Source organism: Littorina saxatilis, linkage group LG14, assembly GCF_037325665.1.
Source record: "Littorina saxatilis isolate snail1 linkage group LG14, US_GU_Lsax_2.0, whole genome shotgun sequence".
Lineage (NCBI taxonomy): Eukaryota > Metazoa > Mollusca > Gastropoda > Littorinimorpha > Littorinidae > Littorina > Littorina saxatilis.
Window position 1 is genome coordinate 27,522,903 of NC_090258.1, and position 21,027 is coordinate 27,543,929.

The following is a 21,027-nucleotide window of genomic DNA, read 5'->3' on the forward strand; positions in this document are numbered from 1 at the left end:
GGTATCTGGTACTTGGCCACATAAACCAAGGAAGATCAGGAACTGAATGAATTGTGTCAAAAAACACACTCACACAAATCCACACAAAAACGAAGGGACAAAAAAAGTGTGCAACTACTTGTATATATATATACAACAACAACAAAACTGGAAGCACACAGCATTAAGCCATCTGGTATTCTCTATTAGTGTATTTCTTGGTGTGTTTGCTCCCTTTAAGTTAATTGCAGCTTGCTTGCTTTGCCTTCTACATAAATCTGTTCCTAAATTTTCTTCAATACATGATAACACATAATTTCTCTGACAATGAATTCTTCAAACTGGGACTGGGTGGCCGAGTGGTAACGCACTTGCGCTCGGAAGCGAGAGGTTGCGTGTTCAGGCCTGGGTCAGGCCGCAATTTTCTCCCCCCTTTCCTAACCTAGGTGGTGGGTTCAAGTGCTAGTCTTTCGGATGAGACGAAAAACCGAGGTCCCTTCGTGTACACTACATTGGGGTGTGCACGTTAAAGATCCCACGATTGACAAAAGGGTCTTTCCTGGCAAAATTGTATAGGCATAGATAAAAATGTCCATCAAATACCCGTGGGACTTGGAATAAAGTAAAAAAAAAATTCCATCTCACACGGCATTAAGTCTCAGGAAACATGAATACACGCATGCAGGAAAAAAAAATATATGGGTAGCGCCGTATGTATGGCAGCTCGCTTTCCCCGGGGAGAAAGCAGCCCGAATTTCCATGAGGGTAACCTCACTGGACTGTAAATCTTATCCAATCCAATCCAATCCAAAGAAAACTCACATGTTGTTGTTCTGGAGCATTTTCTGCTACTTTCTCCTGTATCAGCTGCTGTGCATTGTGATCGTCTCTGTGTAAAATGGAACCAATGTCTGCACGCACAGAGAAAACAAAAACAAAGATGAAATATAGTTTGTGAGCAATCAATATGAGGCTTATGTCACACGCCTTCCTTCTTTGCCACTACTAAAGCAAACGTGTGCAAGATTGTATGTTACACGCTTTAGGAGCATGGCAAGAACGGATTCAAACTCAAAATCGTCCCTCCAAAAGCCAAAAGTTTCTTCTCTGTACACATTCTTCAACGCTCAGAATACTGAAAACGGCATCCCAGACGACAGTACTGTTTCCATACGCGAATTTAGCTGCCCTTGGAAAGTGGCTAGCTCAGGAGGCCTGTTAGTCTGAAACTATAAGGACAGAGTTCTGAACATAGATGACAAAGATCCCGGAATGAACAAACATTTCGCGGATGCAGACACAGAAAGACGTCATGAAGAATGCGATGCTTCAAAAGATACAGACTGTGACGATGACTGTGACGTCATTCACATACACCGAGACGTCATTCACAGTTGTTCGGTCACTTCCGTCAAAAAGTAGATCTCCCCACAATGGCTGCTCCTGTGTTTAGGTTTGTCAAGCTTGAGTACACAAAACGTGTTTGTTCTCTCCTCTGTTGAAGCTGTGAGACATAAATGCTATTCCGACTTGGTCGTGTGACAGAGTTTTCTTCCACACTCGATTAGCTGATGTCTAACTCAGCCTGACGGCTTCGTTAGACAATCAACGTAATCTCGTGTGGAAGAAAACGTCTGTCACACGACCAAGTCGGAATAGCAGGTAATATCGCGCGTATTCCGTGGGTACAGTTCTAAGCCCAGGGATTTTATTTTTTATTTTATTTTTTATGCAATTTATATCGCGCACATATTCAAGGCGCAGGGATTTATTTATGCCGTGTGAGATGGAATTATTTTACACAATACATCACGCATTCACATCGGCCAGCAGATCGCAGCCATTTCGGCGCATATCCTACTTTTCACGGCCTATTATTCCAAGTCACACGGGTATTTAGAAGGACATTTTTATCTATGCCTATACAATTTTGCCAGGAAAGACCCTTTTTGTCAATCGTGGGATCTTTATCGTGCACACCCCAATGTAGTGTACACGAAGGGACCTCGGTTTTTCGTCTCATCCGAAAGACTAGCACTTGAACCCACCACCTAGGTTAGGAAAGGGGGGAGAAAATTGCTAACGCCCTGACCCAGGGTCGAACTCGCAACCTCTCGCTTCCGAGCGCAAGTGCGTTACCACTCGGCCACCCAGTCGTTACCACTCGGCCACCCAGCAACATACGAGTCATCCATACAGTGGAACCACCTTTCCAGACCTCACACAAATCTGAGACAATCAGGTTTAAAGCTAAGAGGGGGTAAAATTACGGAGGTTTGTTTGTTCGTTCATGGGCTGAAACTCCTACGGCTTTTACGTGTATGACCGTTTTTACCCCGCCATTTAGGCAGCCATACGCCGCTTTCGGAGGAAGCATGCTGGGTATTTTCGTGTTTCTATAACCCACCGAACTCTGACATGGATTACAGGATCTTTTTCGTGCGCACTTGGTCTTGTGCTTGCGTGTACACACGGGGGTGTTCGGACACCAAGGAGAGTCTGCACACAAAGTTGACTCTGAGAAATAAATCTCTCGCCGAACGTGGGGACGAACTCACGCTGACAGCGGCCAACTGGATACAAATCCAGCGCGCTATGACTGAGCTACATCCCCGCCCAAATTACGGAGGTGATAAACAGAATATCTGAGAAAACAGGATCTTAAAATGGGGGAAGTCATATATGGGGGGGGGGGGGGGGGGGTCCTAAAAGGGGGGTTCCACTGTACATGCAGTGTTGATTTGCCATACCACAACCCCCACCAGGTCTGAAAGTGGCGAGTAAAAACATGTTACTGACGAGTAGAAATGTTCATCTACTGGCCAAATGCGAGTAAAGACAAAAGTTGCTGAAACAAATTGTTTGTTTTAATAGTAAAGTTTGCTCTCTGGCTAAGTAAATTTTCAAAATCACTAGCCAAAGGCGAGTACACCATTTGTTGGACTTTCAGGGCTGCCCACTAACAGAACTGTTATGATCATAATACACAACGACTCAAGCACTCACAATGTCACTCACAGTGTCACTCACAGTGTCACACACACACGACACCCACACACCCTCAAAAACATACATTCACTCTCATCTGTACCCGTTTCCACAACTATACCACAACCCCAATTCCCAACCAATGACAAATATTCCAATTTAATGCAATAGAACCTTCCTTTTAAAAACCTAAAAAATCTGACAAAATCTTGTCTTAAAAAGGAGGGAGTTTTAAAATGAGGGTAAATTTACAGAGGTTAAGAACAGAAAATTTCAGAAAACTTGGTCTTGAAAGGGAGAGAGTCTTATAAGGAAGGTTCCACTGTAACTGTAAGTGTAAGGATAAGATTTGTTATGGTCCTGTGAGGCTACCCTCATGGAAATTCCCCCTGCTTTCTCACTGGGGTAAGCGAGCTGCCATACCATACAGCGCTTACCCATTTTCTTTTTCCTGCATGTGTGTATAATGTTTCAAAGCCCTGAGACTTTTGCTGTGAAGTTGGATTCTTGATCAGGCACAGCGGGGGATATTGACTAATTCAGACACAGAGGAGAGTCTGCACAAAGTTGACTCTGGGAAATAAATCCCTCGTTGAACGTGGGGATTGAACCCACGCAGAAACATCTGCAGCCGGAGCCAAGCATGCACTACCGACTGAGCTATTTCCTTACGCCAACATGTAAACATATTTGCCTCACCTGGTTTGAGCATGCGCAGCAGAGCTTGTTTGTTTCCATGCAGAGCTGACCAGCTGTCTCTAGCCGCCCGGTCAATCCCTTTATTCTGCAACAACCACACCAAACATGTAGTCAATACCGGGCCTGTCTCAAGCCGCTAATCACTCCTTCAGCTTCGCCGTCAATGTAGCGTACCTCAAAATTAGTTTAACACAAGTTCTTATCCCTGCTGTGTAGGCTGTACTTTTCAAGTAAAACGAGTCTTTTATCATGGTGGCTTATAGCAATGATACGTTAGTCTTCTCAAAGTTGTTCTTAAAAAGGGGGTTCCCACGGTACAGTCGATTTTCAGGAAGGGGAACAGAGAAATCTAGCTAACTGCTAAGTGAAGTTCAACACAGCTTGTAAGCATACATGTACACCAGCAAAGATTCACATCATGCCAATACGTGGTGTCAAGTCTCACTCTGAATCTGAGAATGTTCAGTGTTCAACAATTCATACTTCATTACTGACTTCAATACTTGTGTACTAGAAAAACTACTACAAACAACAGATGTCCACAAGGTTGATGATCCCTGCATGTGCTCTTTACAAATAAACAAAATCATAAATAAAAAGCTTCACACAAACACACACACACACACACACACACACACACACACACACACACACACACACAAACACACACACAAACACGTGTAGAAAACTTGTGTAAAACTTTACATACCGATTTCAATGCGGGTATCGGTGGAGTAATCAGAAAATACAGCCCGAAAAATATCGCTCCGCATGTCACGGCACACAGGTAGGCCAAAATGGCGCGTGTTTTCAGTCGAATTCTCATCTCTTGTTTAGCCGTGGTGATATGTCTGCTTCAGAAAACCACAGGTGCATTAACAAACTTTTAATTACTTTCAATATGTTCACTGCGCGTTTTTCGCTTCTGTCGTAAACAAAGAGCAGAACGAGAGAGTGCTTTCCCTTCGGTGTCTATTTTCCGGAATTTATCCAAACGAATTATTTCTTTCGCAAATCCAGCAGAATCTTCTTATCCAAATTTCTACACTTGCAGTTGAAAACGAATACTATTGATGCCATGCTTTTCAAGTCCCTTCGCAAACACTAATACAAAAACACAACACATTTTTCCAGTGTAACTTTTCAGTTTTCATAGGCCCACTAGCTATCCACTTTATCATTTAGTCTAGGGACCAACCCAAGGGCATAGTTGCCTTGTAGTTGTATATACATATATTACATGTATATGATATAAATTTTGTTTTGTTCCAACTCCCCCCCCCCCCCATCTTTTTTTTATACCCTTTTCGTTCCGTGGTCCTGTTGCTTTCCCTTTGTTTGTTGGTCCTGAAGAAGCTTCTAAAAGCAAAATGTTGATTTAGTATTAAATATACTCTCCTTGTATTGGACTGGTGAGCACAGAATTTTTTTTGAATGTTTTAATTTGTTCATCTTACCCACAGTCACTTAATTTGCTGTTTATAGATTTTGTGTATGGATAACCTCAGTAATTTGAAGAAGAAAAAGAAAAGCAAGATAACAAATATGTATAAATCTCCTTGTGCAATTTAGAATTCTTCTATTTTAAGGCATAAATAAAGTTTGCTATCACTGTTGCATAAACCACGTGAATCTTGGGAGATGAAGGAACTCATGAATCATCAGTTGATCGAGTTAGTAATCAGTTCCTTGATGGCTGTTTGAGCGCAATTATCAGATTAATGAGCTATACATACACAGACATCAGCTTAACACAGACAGACAGACAGACACACACAGACAGACAGACACAGACACACACAGGCAGACACACATACAGACACACAGACAGACACACACAGAGACACACATACAGACAGACACACAGACAGACACACACACACAGACAGACACACACACACACACAGACAGGCAGACAGACACACACACAAACACACACATAAGAAAGATGCTGAGGCTCATGTTTATTTATTACATTTTTATTTATTTGTACTGTGTCTTCAAGATCATTTTCTTTGAAGCAGAAAAAAAAGTGGAATCAGCTGGAACGTGTACCATAAAACAGTACACATGAGTTTCACTAAAAGCAAAAAAATGAACAAAAACACAAAACCCAGCACATTCACAGAGGTCGAATACATGGAATTTCAATTCTTAAACAAAAAGTGTGTTTGCATGTGTGAGTGTGTGTGGGTGTGTGTGTGTGAGTTTGAGTGTGAGTGTGTGTGTGAGCCTGCGTGTGAGTGTGCGCGTGTGTGCGGGTGCATCTGTGTGTGTGTGTGTGCGTGTGCGCATAATACCCTGCATGTTCATGTGCTTCCATACATGACTGTCAATTACTTACATCTAAGATTATATCTCTTTTTATCTTAAATTTATTTTAAACAGCAATCAAATCATTTCAGATTGCATTCTTTACCAAAACAGACCAAATGAAATCCTCGCAGATTGCAATTTTACAAACCCTTCCTCTTCCTAAATTCTTCAAAGTTCCAGTGCAAAAATATCCAGGTTTAACAAACCAGAGGGCATAAAATCATTATGCAGAAATATACATATATTCATAAACAAAGTCTTTTACAGAGCACAACATCCTTTACACACCACTTTAACCTCATTTTAGAATAAAAATACATCACAGGAGCTGACACACACACACATTATATGCATAACAATCTTACCATTCTTCATTCATCGCATAATCTTTATTTGTGAAATTATTGCCAGAAGATAATGACTCAAATAAGCAGACATGACAAGTAAAGAATCATAACGTCCCTTCAATACTCATATAACGGTTGTATGAATGGTTAACTCATTGTCTCCTAGGTACTGATATATCCGTACCCACTCATATGGCTCTATCTGACCAGGTACGGATATATCCGCTCAGACTGTTAGCTTCAGTCGCTTCCTGTAACGTCCATCTAACGCCTGCATTCCAGCGTGTTGCTACACAGTTACAATAATTCTGAGTGACCTGCTGTAGCATAGCTGGTCTCGGCTAAAAAAAAACTTGGTCAACATAGGTGGGATACAAAGTGTTTAACTGTCAAGGGAGTCTATTCTTTTTGTGATCCTTTGTTGTGGATTCTTGCCTTTACTTTATAAATTAACTTTTTTCCCTTCTGTTTTGGTTCCTTTAACCATATATGTATTTTAATGGACAGCAAAGCTGCTGCATTATTTACACTTTTCTCAATCATAAATTAAAGGTACTGAACTTGTCAAATTCAGGTGCTTTTAGTCATACCTCAGGCAGCTATCCGTTAGAAGAACTACCAAATTTCTGTGACTTGCACCCAAAGAGTCAAGAACTGCGATTTTTTTACGAATTAATTTCGTACTCGCACCCGGCTGGTCTTGACCTATTTTTGGATCTAAATTTAGATCAGGTAGATCACCACATCATGCACAAAAAGACACGTCACTAGCAAACTATGTCAGACGTCATCATGAGTTTGTGTAAAACTAAATGGAGACCGGAAACACTCAGTTGAATCGAACTCCGACCAAACACCACGTAATAACTAGGTTAATTTATGCACTCGCGTGAACAAGAAACTGTCGAGCTTCACAGATGTCGTCGTTGGGTAGTTTTGGGTTTGTTTTACTACCATAGGAGGATTTTTGAACTGTAAATGCACTCAGCTGCAACAAAAACGCAAAACGAAGGCTGTGAGCTGCACTGTGCCTTTAATGCGAATTCACAGTGAGCTTTCTTATCAATATAAAATTTAAAACGAAACATCAAAATTCTCTGCCTCTTAGAGCGCATAGAATTTGTCAAGAATGCAGCAATATTTAAGAGATGAAATGGTTTTTTTTAATATGGCACCAAAAAAACAGATGACTAGGTCACTCTGGTCTCAGAGACAAAAGTCAAATTTTCTTAGTTAATATATGTACAGCATGATTTAGAAATTCGAAAGGGTTTGAAATAATAAGTTATAGTAATGAGACTTGTTGGCTCACGAAGTGTAGCCTATGCGATCGTAACTTTGTCTGTCTGTGCGTTTGTGCGTGTGTGTGTGCGTGTGTGTGTGTGTGTGTGTGTTTGTGCGTGTGTATGTCTGTGGTAGAAACTTTAACATTTCCGAGTCTATGTGTGAGTGGTTATCCAAGACTATGGATAAAGCTCGCATAAGATTACGTCACGGTCAAAAGTGTTTGACGTCAATTAATGCATCATGACGGCATGCCTCCCTGTAGTCTTTCTCTCTCGCGTGGTGTGTGTGGTCTCGGTCATTGTTATTTTGAGCGGGCCGAGACTATTTGGCAGTCGTGTCCCTGTAAGTAGGCTACATGCAGACAGACAGATCTAGATCTAGTGTCTCTCTTTCTTGCACAGTGTCACCTAAGCTTACTGTGTGTGTGGGTGTGTATGTGTGACCATAGATGTCAAGGGATATCTATGGTGTGACGGAGTGATTGAGTTTGTGTTACTGTTTGTCTATTTCTTACGTGAGCCTTGAAGGCTTCGCCTCTTGTTTTCTTAATTCAACTCTGTCTATGTCGGTATCAAGAACAGGTCCAACTTTTTGTACTAAAAAGCCTCTTCTTTAACATGTTTCTAGCTTCATAACTTATTTGAAATACACTTCCTCTTGAGTTTGTCTATAATTTCAATTCCATTTTAAACCAGTGATAAGTTTAGATCCGTCGCGATATAACCTTGAACGGTTGAAAACGACGTTAAACACCAAATAAAGTAAAGAAAGTAAATAAGTTTAGACGTATCTGCAAGGTTGATCTTTGCTGCAATAAGAAAGACTCTGGCCACAGGACAAACAGAGATGACTTCCACACAATGTCCAGAGAGCAGCAAGTCAACCTCATCGGGCTGCGTACTGGCCACAACAGGCTCAATGCTCACATGAACCGAAAATTCAAGCTGGCGCCATCACCAACCTGTGCCTGCGGTCAAGAAGACCAAACAGCGGAACACATCTTACAGCGATGTCCCTTACTAGATGAGGAACGAAAAGAAGTGTGGCCGTCACCAACTCCCTTGCAGACCAAACTATACGGCAGTAGACAGGAGTTGGAGAAAACGACAACATTTATCACCAGTGCTGGACTGATCGTGTAACCTCTGCGAACGCCAAGAAGAAGAAGAAGCCACAGCCCAGACACATTTGTCTCTATCATACAGTGGAACTCCCCTTTTAAGACACCGACCCCCTTCCCCCCCCCCCCCCTTAATTCCCCCCCCCCCCTCCCCCTTTTTTAGAACTTTTCTTTTTTTTCAGATTTTCTGTGCACAACCTGTGTAAATTTACTCTCCCATTTGAAGACTTCCTCCTTTTGTAAAAACCTGTTTCTCTCAGTTTTGTTTTCAGGTCTTGGAAGAGGGTTCCACTGCACCATCTTTCATTCTCAATCATTCCACCACTTTCAACATCATCGTCACCATAACCATCATCACATTTATCACACCGTTTCATCCCCATCACATTTGTTGTGTAGAGTTGCCGTTCCAAGTTGCGTTTTCGTCGTCATCATCGTCAGGATTTCTCATGCGTCTTATGTTGCCCTCTTGGCGCGATCTCTTTGTGGCACTGAAAAAAATAGAAGAGTGAGAAATAAAGAGATTAGAGCATTCTACTAATTCGATGATACTAATTCGGACACCAGTTTTTAACTAAGTTTTCTTGTATTGTATCAGTATTTTGAACCGACATACTCAAATGTTAGCAAAATGGTCTAGCTAGGTAGCAGTTTACATGTTCTGCTTTCACTGATGCTGTCTCATCTGTCAAAATCTTCTGCAGGAAATCTGCCTCAAATCTGTTTTTATATTGTTAGCACACACAGAGACACAAACACACACAACTCTGCACCCCCCCCCCCCCCCGACTATATCTCACACACACACACCTTCTACACACACTTGTACACCCCACACACCCTACACCACCATGAACCCCCACCCACACATACATACACCCCCCCCCCCACCCCACTCTCCCTTCCTCACCCCACCACACACAAATCACATTTGTCTCTCTCTGTCCCTTCCTGCAGTAGATATACTACTGGAGTTTCCAACACACACACACACACACACATACACACACACATGCATGAATGCATGCACGCACGTACACCCCACACACACACATACACCCAAGAAACACACACCCACCCCCCTCCCCCCACCACACAAATCACCTTTGTCACTGTTTACCTTGTCTCCTCTCGCAGCAGATATACTACTGGAGCTTCCGGCACACACACACTTGTGCATGCATGCACACACCCATTCCACCCAAACCACCCCCCCCCCCTTGCACACACACACACAACATGGGACTGGGTGGCCGAGTGGTAACGCACTTGCGTTCGGAATCGAGAGGTTGCATGTTCGACCCTGGGTCAGGCCGCTATTTTCTCCCCCCTTTCCTAACCTAGGTGGTGGGTTCAAGTGCTAGTCTTACGGATGAGACGAAAAACCGAGGTCCCTTCGTGTACACTACATTGGGGTGTGCACGTTAAAGATCCCACGATTGACAAAAGGGTCTTTTCTGGCAAAATTGAATAGGCATAGCTAAAAATTGTCCACCAAATACCCGTGTGACTTGGAATAACAGGCCGTAAAAAGTAAATATTCGCCGTAATGGCTTGAGATTTACTGGCCGATGTGAATGCGTGATGTATTGTGTAAAAAAAAATTCCATCTCACACGGCAGAAATTAATATGTAAATCGCCGTGAGCTCTTGTGAGAAGGGGCGATTAATAAATGTCCATTATTATTATTATTAACTCACCTTTGTCTCTCTCTGTCCCCTCCTGCAGCAGACGTACTACTGGAACTGCCAGCACTGGAGTTTGAGTTTTGAGTGAGGGCGGGGGAGGGGGCGAAGAACGACATGATCAGGTTCCAGATCACCATGAACGGAGCAAAAAGCAGCGACAGCAACCCCCCTCCTCCTCCACCTGAACTGTTGCCGAGGGAACCGCTCGCCTGGAATGCAGAGAAAAACAGGAATTCAGAAATTTGGGTGACAAAAAAACACCAAAGTCAATCTTAAGAGTTATTCAAAATGCGTTTATTTTTCAAATTGTGTCTTTAGTTGTCGACAGTAACTTAAACACCAACAGGTTTATACAGTGAAACCCCTCTTTTAACTCATTGTCTCCCAGGTACGGATATATCAGTACCCACTCATATGGCTCTATCTGACCTCGTACGGATATATCCGTACACACAGTCACTTCAGTCGCTTCCTGTAACGTCGATCTAACGCCTGCATTCCACAGTTACTACAATTCTGAACGACCTGCTGCAGCATAGCTGGTCACGACTAAAAAAAAAACTTGGTCAACATAGGTGGGGTAGAAAGTGTTAAGATTGTCTTCCGATTTAAGACATTGCCCCTTTTAAGACCTGTTTTATCAAATGTTTGGTTTATTCTTCTTCTTCTTCAGCGTTCGACGATGGCTGTGTCTAGATTCTTTGGCCCGTGATGTTGACGAAGTGGGCTGTCATTTCCAGGTCCTGAGTGCTGCCCCATAGCTTGGTGTGCAGCGATGTCCCTGTGGGCCAGACATGTTTCCTCTCACTGCAGTGGAGTTGGCAGGTCTGCAGGAAGTGGTCCGGTGTCTGGTCCGCCTCTCCACAATGGCACAGGGCCGACTGTCTGATGCCGATCCTTTTTAGGTGGCTGTTTAGTCCACAGTGGCCTGTCCGGAGGCGGAAGACAATGGTCTGCTCGTGACGAGTGAGCTGATGTAGGGCATCTTGGTGTGGATCATATCCATTGTTTTTCTTTTTGAAGGTGGATTTTTGCCTGTTTCGGATTAGGGTTTTGTTTATAATCTCTCTAAATATACCCTTATTTAAGACTTCCTGCTTTAAACGGCCTGATTTTCTCTGATTCTTTTAGGTCTCACAAAATGGGGGTCCCTTTGTTCACAAGAACTTACCGGAACGACAATGAGAACAGCCGTGGGAGCGAGCTGGAGGTCAACAAAGGTCGCATCCATGTCGCTCTGGGTGAAAGTTCGTCGTGGGTATGCCGTTGAAAGTGTGACATCACAGTCCATTCTCTGTACAACAAATTCATAGGCTGCCTGAAGTCGTTCTGATGATGGAAACTGGTTGGATACTGACGAGCCGTCGGGCAAACGGAACTGGATTCTGGCTGTTTCACTGGACAAGTAAAGGAAGATTAGTTTAAGGACTATGTTTTCAGAGGCAGTGATGTGTTTTCTTTCTTTTCCTTTCACCCTTTCCTTTGTCACAGGTATTGCTAGTGAATTTATTTTTTTGGATCCCTTCTTATTTTACAATTGAAAGACAACATGCAAATGCACAAAATTATTGCAAAGATAAATTACAAATGTGAAAACAAATGTTGAAACACTGAATTTGGAAAAGACATCCCCCCTTTCTGGCGGAGATTACTTTATTGTCCCATCGCTGGGAAATTCGGGTCGCTTCCTCCCAGTGGAAAGCTAGCAGCAACGGAGTCGCGCTACCCAGGTGTCTGCGTGTTTAGGTGTATTCAGCCACCTGCACTTATGGCAGAATGACCAAGGTCTTTTACGTGCCATTGTGATGACACGGGGGTGGGACATGGCTTCCGTCTCTGGGTCTGCACATAAAGTTGACCCGTGTCCGTCCCGGCCCGAATTCGAACCTGCGACCTTCCGATCACAAGTCCAGTGCACTACCAACTGAGCTACCGGGCCCCCCCCCCCCCGGAAAAATCTCCACTCTAACCCACCAGGCACTGCAAAAATTGAAAAACCCAACCCTCCGCATGGGAGGCCGGCGTCTCATCTACTAGGCCATTCTGCCAACTTGTTACTGTTTAAAATGCAGAAAACCGGTTACCTCCTTCTGGCTCCAGCCTCTGCGGCCGCTCTCTGCTGTTCCACCAACTTTGCCTTCCTTGCTGCCTCCTGCTGTTCCGTCTTCTGTGATTTCTCCGTCTGATACTTGGCGTTGCGCTCAGCTCTGAAACCAAGCGTATGGATTAACAATCTCCAGAGCTGTATACCAGAGGGAACCATGTAACGAAGGTGATATTTCTTTACTAAGCTGAGACATTTAACCATAAAAATTGATTTTATTAATCAATACTGGTTCCATATATATATCCTAGGCCTTCAGAGAAAGAATAAGTAATCTTGCACATTTTGTTTGTCTACGTTCAGTAAATTACAATGGTTTTAAAGTATGTCAATTTAAAAAGGGGTTCCACTGTACCTGACTCAGACCTGGGAACCCCTGTTTTGTACTCAGAGTATTCTCAAACAAACTTGGCGTCTTTTCAGATAACTGAGCGTACTCCACACAGCATTCGGTCATCCATGATTGAAACATGCTTCACACGCGTCCATCACACCGTTATTTAAGTTTACCTATACATTTAAAACAAATGCTTTTTTAAAACTGGATGGGCTTTGGGATGCGCTAGTGAAGAAAAGTAGTCTAGACATTTTTCTCATATATTTTTCCCACTAACCGTACTGATCGTTTTTGACAATCATGCGTACAAAATACGGCAAAATCGCATGGGTTCCCAGGTCTGCTGTCTCTTACCTGTCTCTGGCGATCTCCAGCTTGATGTGTTCCCGCGCCTTCCTCTCCTCCTCCTTCTCCTTCTTCAGCTGTTCCTTCACCTCCAGGATTTCCCGCTCCTGCTGGAACTGCTTGAGTTGCTGCACGCTCTGACCCGTCTTGCGGCGCTCCACCTCCTTCAGACGCTCTTTCTGAAACATGAGTCAATCAACAACTTGTAGAACGCTCTTTCTGAAACATGAGTCAATCAACAACTTGTAGAACGCTCTTTCTGAAACATGAGTCAATCAACAACTTGTAGAACGCTCTTTCTAAAACATGAGTCAATTCACATTGTATGACGCTCTTTCTGAAACATGAGTCAATCAACAACTTGTAGAACGCTCTTTCTGAAACATGAGTCAATTCACAACTTGTATGACGCTCTTTCTGAAACATGAGTCAATTCACAACTTGTATGACGCTCTTTCTGAAACATGAGTCAATCAACAACTTGTAGAACGCTCTTTCTGAAACATGAGTCAATCAACAACTTGTAGGACGCTCTTTCTGAAACATGAGTCAATTCACAACTTGTAGGAAGCTCTTTCTGAAACGTCAGTCAATTCACAACTTGTAGGAAGCTCTTTCTGAAACGTCAGTCAATTCACAACTTGTAGGAAGCTCTTCCTGAAACGTCAGTCAATTCACAACTTGCAGGACCAGCATAACTAACAGACCCAAGGTGAAGATCTCTTGGGGGACGATGGACTTCCGGTTAAAAAACACATGGAGAAAACACGTGGAAACTTTACTTAACCATGAATTGCTTTGAAACTGAAAGACTTATCAGAAAAAAGCAAACGCCGTAACCCAGCTGCAGGCATTCATCTAGCAAAAGTAATTCCTCAGTGAAACATTCTCACACAAAATTGTCACAAGCTAAACTGGGTGGGAAATATGTGGATTTACCCGTACAGATTTTTCATGTCTTCTCATTAAAAAAATTCTAGCTCAGCACAAGCAGTCAGTGTGCTGATATGTAAAGGGAAAAGATCTTCTAAACAAAAAGCTGAGCAACTAAAGATTTACCTCAAATTCCTCCTGAGCTTTCAGTGCCTTCTTCTTTTCGAGCAGTTCCCTTGCCCTGTAAAAGAATTCATCTGTTAGAAACAAGCCTTTAAGTTAAAGCCACACACGCAATTCAATCGTTGAGATTCAATCGCGCGATTCAATCTTGAGCCGATCGCACATCACATCGTAGGCCATTGACCCATCACACGATGAACGATAGACGAACAATTGACTAACGATTGACGAACGATAACTCCACACGAGCGGTGCGGAAGTGACATGTCACAGTGAACACGGCAAACGCGCTTTGCCAGAACAGACACTAATGTTCGAACATCGCTCTACCTTTCTGAAAAATACCTTTCAGCATTTAGCCTTTGCGAGAAATAAAGTTCCCAGACAGTTGCAATTAATGGTTTCCGACCACTGTACACGCCTAAAACATCTCCTTTATATATCTGAGTAAGAAACGGTTCTTCCAAAAAGTTTTGAATCGACGAAGAGACGCCACTGTCCGCTATTTTTTTTACGTCATGACGTGAAGGCCGCATCGACATGTTCTGATTGGCTCTGCCCCTGCTCAGTCGCCAGTGTGACAGGGTAAATCTCACGATTGAATCGCGTGTGTGACTGCCCCATTAGTACAACCAAAGCATCATGATCTCCTCTATCGATACATTTGATCAAGGTCCCATCTTCTCCTTCACCTTTAGTGCAAAGAGATATGTGTGCGTGCACACAAACAGTTATTACAAACGATACAGATGTGCACACAGATACTTTTCTCTTCCAGTTCAATCTTTTCCTGAAAACTAACCTCTGTGTCTACGAATATTTTTTCTATTCTCTCTTACACACACACACACACACACATAGTAAAAGTCTAAAACCCGCTACTAAATACAGCCAAACCAAGCCGAACTAGGTTCGACGAACTTTGCACTATGTCATCAGGTCAGGGAATTCCCCTATTTTGGGGTTGAAGCTGCTATGTTTGAGGTTCTCCGATCCCCCCCTACCCCCAAACATCACGATCTGCAAGGTCAGCCTTGCTCTTCTTTGTCTGCCCTTTCTCATCCCCTAGTTCCTCCCAAACCCATCCATTTGATCATCTTCCATAAAAGTCTATGTCCCCCCCCCCCCCCCCTCCTTCTCCACCCCAACCCATACCACTCCCCTGACCTTTCAACACGATCATCCAATTCAGGTTTGCTTTTCTTTTTCTGCGGTTCCTCTTCCTCAGATGTCGCTGCCATGGCAACATCAGATCTGCTTGAAGAGGCGGCACTAGTGCCTGGTAATTGTGACGCTGCTGATGATGATGCTGCGGAGGACATGTGCTGCTGTTGGGACGACTGCGCTGGGGAGGCTTCATTGGACTTGTTTCTCTGAAAGTGAAAGGGGCAAAATAAACACATGAATACCAACAGTGAAACCCCCTTATTTAAACACCTACCTTCTTCTTCTTCTTCTTTGTTCATGGGTTTAGACTCCCACGTTCACTCATGTTTTTAGCACGGGTGGATTTTTACGTGTATGACCGTTTTTACCCTGCCATTCAGACAGCATACGCCGATTTCGGGGGAGGCATGCTGGGTATTTTTGTGTTTCTATAACCCACCGAACTCTGACATGGATGACAGGATCTTTTCCGTGTGCACATGGTCTTGTGCTTGCGTGTACACACAAAGGGGGTTATGTCACAAGCAGGTCTGATCATAAGTTGACCTGGGAGATCGGAAAAATCTCCACTCTTAACCCACCAGGCGGCAGAGACCGGCATTCGAACTCATGACCTCCCGATTAGGAGGCCGACTTCTTACCACCACGCCACTGCTCCTGTCTTTTAAGACCTACCAAAAGCTCAGAAAATCTGGTCGTAAAAAATTGAAAAACAGATAGGCTGCTAACGTTCCAAACTGCAGAATAAAAAAAAAGAGAATGTTGATGTTAATGTTAATGGGGTGTTTCATTTTTGACAAACTTTTTTTTTTTTTTATCTTGTGCAGGGATAGCCAAATCGTCCGCCCAGTCGCCAGGGGCGAGTAAACCATCTGCCAGGCTAGTAGAAACCGCCTGGCAACTCGCCCGGATGGACAATGAAAATTCAGGTCAAATGCGACCCTTTGGGTTGTAATATCGAGTTTTAAAGCCATATAAACACTGCAGATCAACTGTGGTATCTACCGGGCCAGCAAAATTTCTGCTGAACAAGTGAATTTCTTGAAGTTACTCGCCCGGATGGCGAGTTAAAATTGTGAAATGTGGCCATCCCTGTTGAGTATTGTGCAAAGGTAACTCACCTCTAGAACGTTCTGCACTTTTTGCCTGAAACTGTCGGCGTCCACCTTACCCCCGATGACCTCCAGCGGCGTGCCGTTGTTTCCGATAAAGTATGCTGATGGTATGATCACCACAGGATCTGTTAGTCTGTCAAGGCTTACTCAATCATCAGCAATGGGAACAAGGATACATGAAGAAATCTGAAAACGACCCGTGGTTTCTTCTTCTTCTACTTTTTTTTAACATGGGCTGAAACTCCCACGGTCACTCAAGTTTTTGCACGAGTGGATTTTTACGTGTATGACCATTTGTACCCCGCCATTCAGGTAGCCATACGCCACTTTCGGGGAAAGCAAGCTGTGTATTTTCGTGTGTCTATAACCCACCGAACTCTGATAGTGATATGGATTACAGGATCTTTTCCATGAGCACTTGGTCTTATGCCTACATGTGCACACGAAGGGGGATAAGGCACTAGCAGGTCTGCACATAAGTTGACCCGTGAGATCAAAAAAATCTCCACCCTTAAACCACCAGATGGGGCGGGGATTCGAACCAGTGAAGTTCCGCATAGGAGGCTGATGTCTTATCCACTCGGCCAATGCGCCTGTCGACCTGTGGTTTCAAAAAAATACACTAATTCTCAGGACCCAAAAACATCTCTGAAATTGAAAATGAAATAGACCAATTCAGGAAATAACTTGTCAGGATTGTAGGGGTTGTGAAATCTGAGTGAATACTCCTGTGGCAAGCTTTCTATAAATGCTCCTTGTCCACATATTTCACTTTCAGACACATCCCTCGCTAGAGACTAGCCAGTGTATTCACGTGAGAAAGTTTGACTCAAAAAGTTTGACTCAAGAGTGATCACTCTCTCACAACTCATGCAAACGTGACAGAGTTATTTCTAGAGTTCGTCTCTTCTGAGAATGTAGCACAAAAACAGCTCTAATTTTATGTCTGGGAGCTCACAAACAAGTGATTTCAGCCAAAAGTCTGAAGATTCTCATGTGTGAACCCTACATGCAGATAAGATTTAAAAAAAAAATAAAATAAAAAACAAGTATACGAGTATACAAGTCCATGGATTCTACAGATTAATTGTCAAATATGCTAGAATAATCAAGGATACAGATCTGTGAGAAGAATGTGCAAGATTCACTGAAAAAGAACAAAATATATTTAAGTTTAAAATACAAGTTTACAAAAGAGCAATCAAACCTTCACCATCATACTTTCACTTCACTGAGCAATATAATGCATGAGGACCCAATTAAATAATTTTGAAGACAAGTTAAAAGGTTGTGAAACATTGACCGCAAACAGGGGATCTATCAGTATCAGTTTCACTTTCAAAAGTTTACAGTTTATAGTAAATTATACACTTGTGCAACAATTATTCTAAAAAAAGAATTTCAAAGCCAAATTAAAAATGCTGCATACAGCCTGTTTAGATTTTCAGATCTGTTGTTGTAAAAATACTTATACACTTACTTATTTAATTCCATATATTGTACCATAAAAACTTACCTGTTTCCTTGAATTTTGATGGCAACAGTGGCGTCACGCTTACACATCTGAGACACCTCAGCATCTTCCCACATCTTGTCCATCCCTTTGGTGTCTTCATCTTCACCTGGAGGACAAACACTGAGGTGGTTAACAGTATTGTCGTTAACCAGTAATTACCGGTATTTTACTGGTTGAAACGAGAAAATATCAGAAAAAATAGGCTGCCGGTATGACCTACCAGTTGATTTTTAGAACTACCGTTTTTTTTCGCTGGTAAAACAATGAAACCAGTACAGTTGGACTCTTACTGGTTCCAATGACCTGCCTACCGTTTATTTCTAGACTGTTTGCATCATAAAAGTTTGGGTACCGGTTTGAAAAAATACTAGCACCATCACTGGGTTAATCAATGTTAAAGTTAAAACTAAACGCGGTACACAAGCACTGGACCAGACTGAAAGTTGAACATGCATACATGTACCCCCTCTCCAGACCCATTCCCCCTCGATCTTCATCCCTCCCAACCCTTAAGAAATCAGTATATATTATACATTATGTACATGTATATAATTAATCTATTGCTCTTGCTCCTTATTGTTTTGTCCTGTTTGTATTGTTTGGTCGGGGGCCAGTTGCTGCGCTAGGTAGCACTGGGTGGAAGGCTAGCCCCTCATCTCAGGGTCTGGAACTGGGCACCAGGGCGAATCGGGAAAAGCAATAGCTTCCCACCAACCCACCCATGTTTTCATTTTTTATAGAGAAATAGGTACACTATCCACTTTATCTAGTTTCACTCTTGGGACCTTAGCATAGGCGCACCAACCAAAATGAGGATAGTTTTCCTGTACAGGGATGTCCCTCAGTAATTGAAGAAGAAGAAAAAGTACCCGTAGGGCCGTACCCCGGCTCACACAATCCACGTCGCATTAAATCAAAAACACTTGTCAAAAATACAATATTTCATCGAAAGCATGTTAAAAATAACCAACAACGAAACAGAATCTCAAAATAACCAGCAACGAAACTGCATTACCCACCATCACGCATAAACATTACGGTGACGCATCAGCATCTCTCGATCAACCATGCAATGTGACTTGCGATTTTGGACGTGTCGATTTTGGAACTCACCTGTAACGTAAACCAGGAAGATCGAACCTCTTTCTTTTGCTAGCTGAATGGCCTGCGGAATATTTCCTGAAAACCACTCCATTTTGGTGCAATTAATTCACTGATGTAACAGACACTGTGAGAAATCGAAGCACGCAAATTTCTACGTGTTGTCCTGTGGACTGTTCTTCTCAAACCGGAAGTAGAAGATGTTTGTAAACTTGACCGTATGGGAATTAATCCAATTGCGGATCAGAACCAAGTTCTCCCATTTTCTTTCGCGGCCCTCTACTGTTGCCCCGCCCCCATTCCTCCCCTCCCTCCCGCCCCCCCCCCCCCCCCGCCCGCCCGCCCTCATACTCTTTCTCTCTCTCTCTCTCTCTCTCTCTCTCTCTCTCTCTCTCTCTCTCTCTCTCTCTCTCTCTCTCTCTCTCCGAGTCTCTCTCAGTCTCTCCTCTCAGACAGCTTCAAAAAAAATTATATGTCGCACATAATGCAATTAAACATGTGCTGAATGGTTCATCAATTCATTTAAAATGCATGTGCATGTTAAACAGAATTATAATAATATAATAATAATAATAATAATAAAGTGTATTTATATTGCGCCTATCCCTTACAAAAAACAAAAATATTTGGCTCTAAGCGCATTACAACATGTGTAGGGACTTGGTACAATCAAGTCTGACAAATACAATAACACAATATACAGTCGGTCTCTTGGGTAAAAATGGGAAAAGCAGCTTCGACATTTAAACACTGCTACTAAAAAATCCTCTAACAATGCATACTGCTTTACAATATATGCATTTATGTATAAATATAGTTAAAGAACATCGGGTTAATAGGAATTAGAAAAGGTTCTTATGATAAAAACTAACTAGCGAACGACGAAGAAGAAGAAGAACAAGAAGAGCAAACGCTCGATCGAGTCACTTTCGCAGTTCTGAATATTATATGAGGCATCAGATGGACAGGAAGAAATTGCTATTCACAACACAATGAGTCACGTTCACATAAAATTTGAGCCCGGTCACTTTTATAGTTTCCGAGAAAAGCCCAACGTTAAGTTGTGTGTTGCCGAACAGAAAAGGCTAGTTATCTCCCTTGTTTTTCTGATAACGTTCGTAAAAGGCTACAGATGTAAATACTTTGATGTAAAGAATAATCCTACAAAGTTTCAATCACATCCGATGAACTTTGTCAAAGATATAAAATGTCTAATTTTTCCTTTGACGCTGACCTGTGACCTTGAAAAAGGTCAAAGGTCAACGAAACCATCGTTAAAGTGTAGAGGTCATTGGAGGTCACGACTAAACAAAATATGAGCCCGATCGCTTTGATAGTTTCCGAGAAAAGATATAAAATGTCTAATTTTTCCTTTGACGCTGACCTGTGACCTTGAAAAAGGTCAAAGGTCAACGAAACCATCGTTAAAGTGTAGAGGTCATTGGAGGTCACGACTAAACAAAATATGAGCCCGATCGCTTTGATAGTTTCCGAGAAAAGTCCAACGTTAAGGTGGTGTCTACGGACGGCCGGCCGGACGGCCGGCCGGCCGGACGGCCGGCCGGACAGACTAACACTGACCGATTACATAGAGTCACTTTTTCTCAAGTGACTCAATAAAACTATCAATGTCAATGTATAACAAGTCAACGTAAATGGCTAAAGAACAACAACAAAGCAATGATGATAAAACAGTTATACTCAATGGCTAATAACGAGGCAGAACTAAATAGTATCGACACAAGATTAAAACAAAACATATTCCTGGAGACACATTTATACATGTATCAAATAATCAATATACAAAATACAGCCCTCGCACACTCGCACACACACGCCAAGGCACGTGTAGTCGCACTCA

The 21,027-nt window shown here is 42.7% G+C and overlaps 1 protein-coding gene and 1 long non-coding RNA gene across 2 annotated transcripts; both read right to left on the bottom strand.

Annotated features, from left to right (window-relative positions):
- Window positions 1–799: 799 nt before the first annotated feature.
- LOC138946677 (uncharacterized) lies at window positions 800–4,602 on the bottom strand. Its single transcript, XR_011449404.1, has 3 exons — window positions 4,376–4,602; window positions 3,667–3,751; window positions 800–890 (listed from the first exon to the last, which is right to left on the bottom strand). It is a non-coding gene; the product is annotated as an uncharacterized lncRNA (long non-coding RNA).
- Window positions 4,603–8,952: 4,350 nt separating this feature from the next.
- LOC138947468 (UBX domain-containing protein 4-like) lies at window positions 8,953–19,348 on the bottom strand. Its single transcript, XM_070318950.1, has 11 exons — window positions 19,179–19,348; window positions 18,066–18,171; window positions 17,668–17,696; window positions 16,556–16,674; window positions 15,435–15,640; window positions 14,271–14,325; window positions 13,221–13,390; window positions 12,510–12,632; window positions 11,597–11,822; window positions 10,438–10,634; window positions 8,953–9,227 (listed from the first exon to the last, which is right to left on the bottom strand). Exons 1-11 carry the CDS (start codon window positions 19,258–19,260, stop codon window positions 9,119–9,121), a joined length of 1,422 nt encoding a protein of 473 aa, XP_070175051.1. The 5' UTR covers window positions 19,261–19,348; the 3' UTR covers window positions 8,953–9,118.
- Between the last annotated feature and the right edge of the window lie 1,679 nt (window positions 19,349–21,027).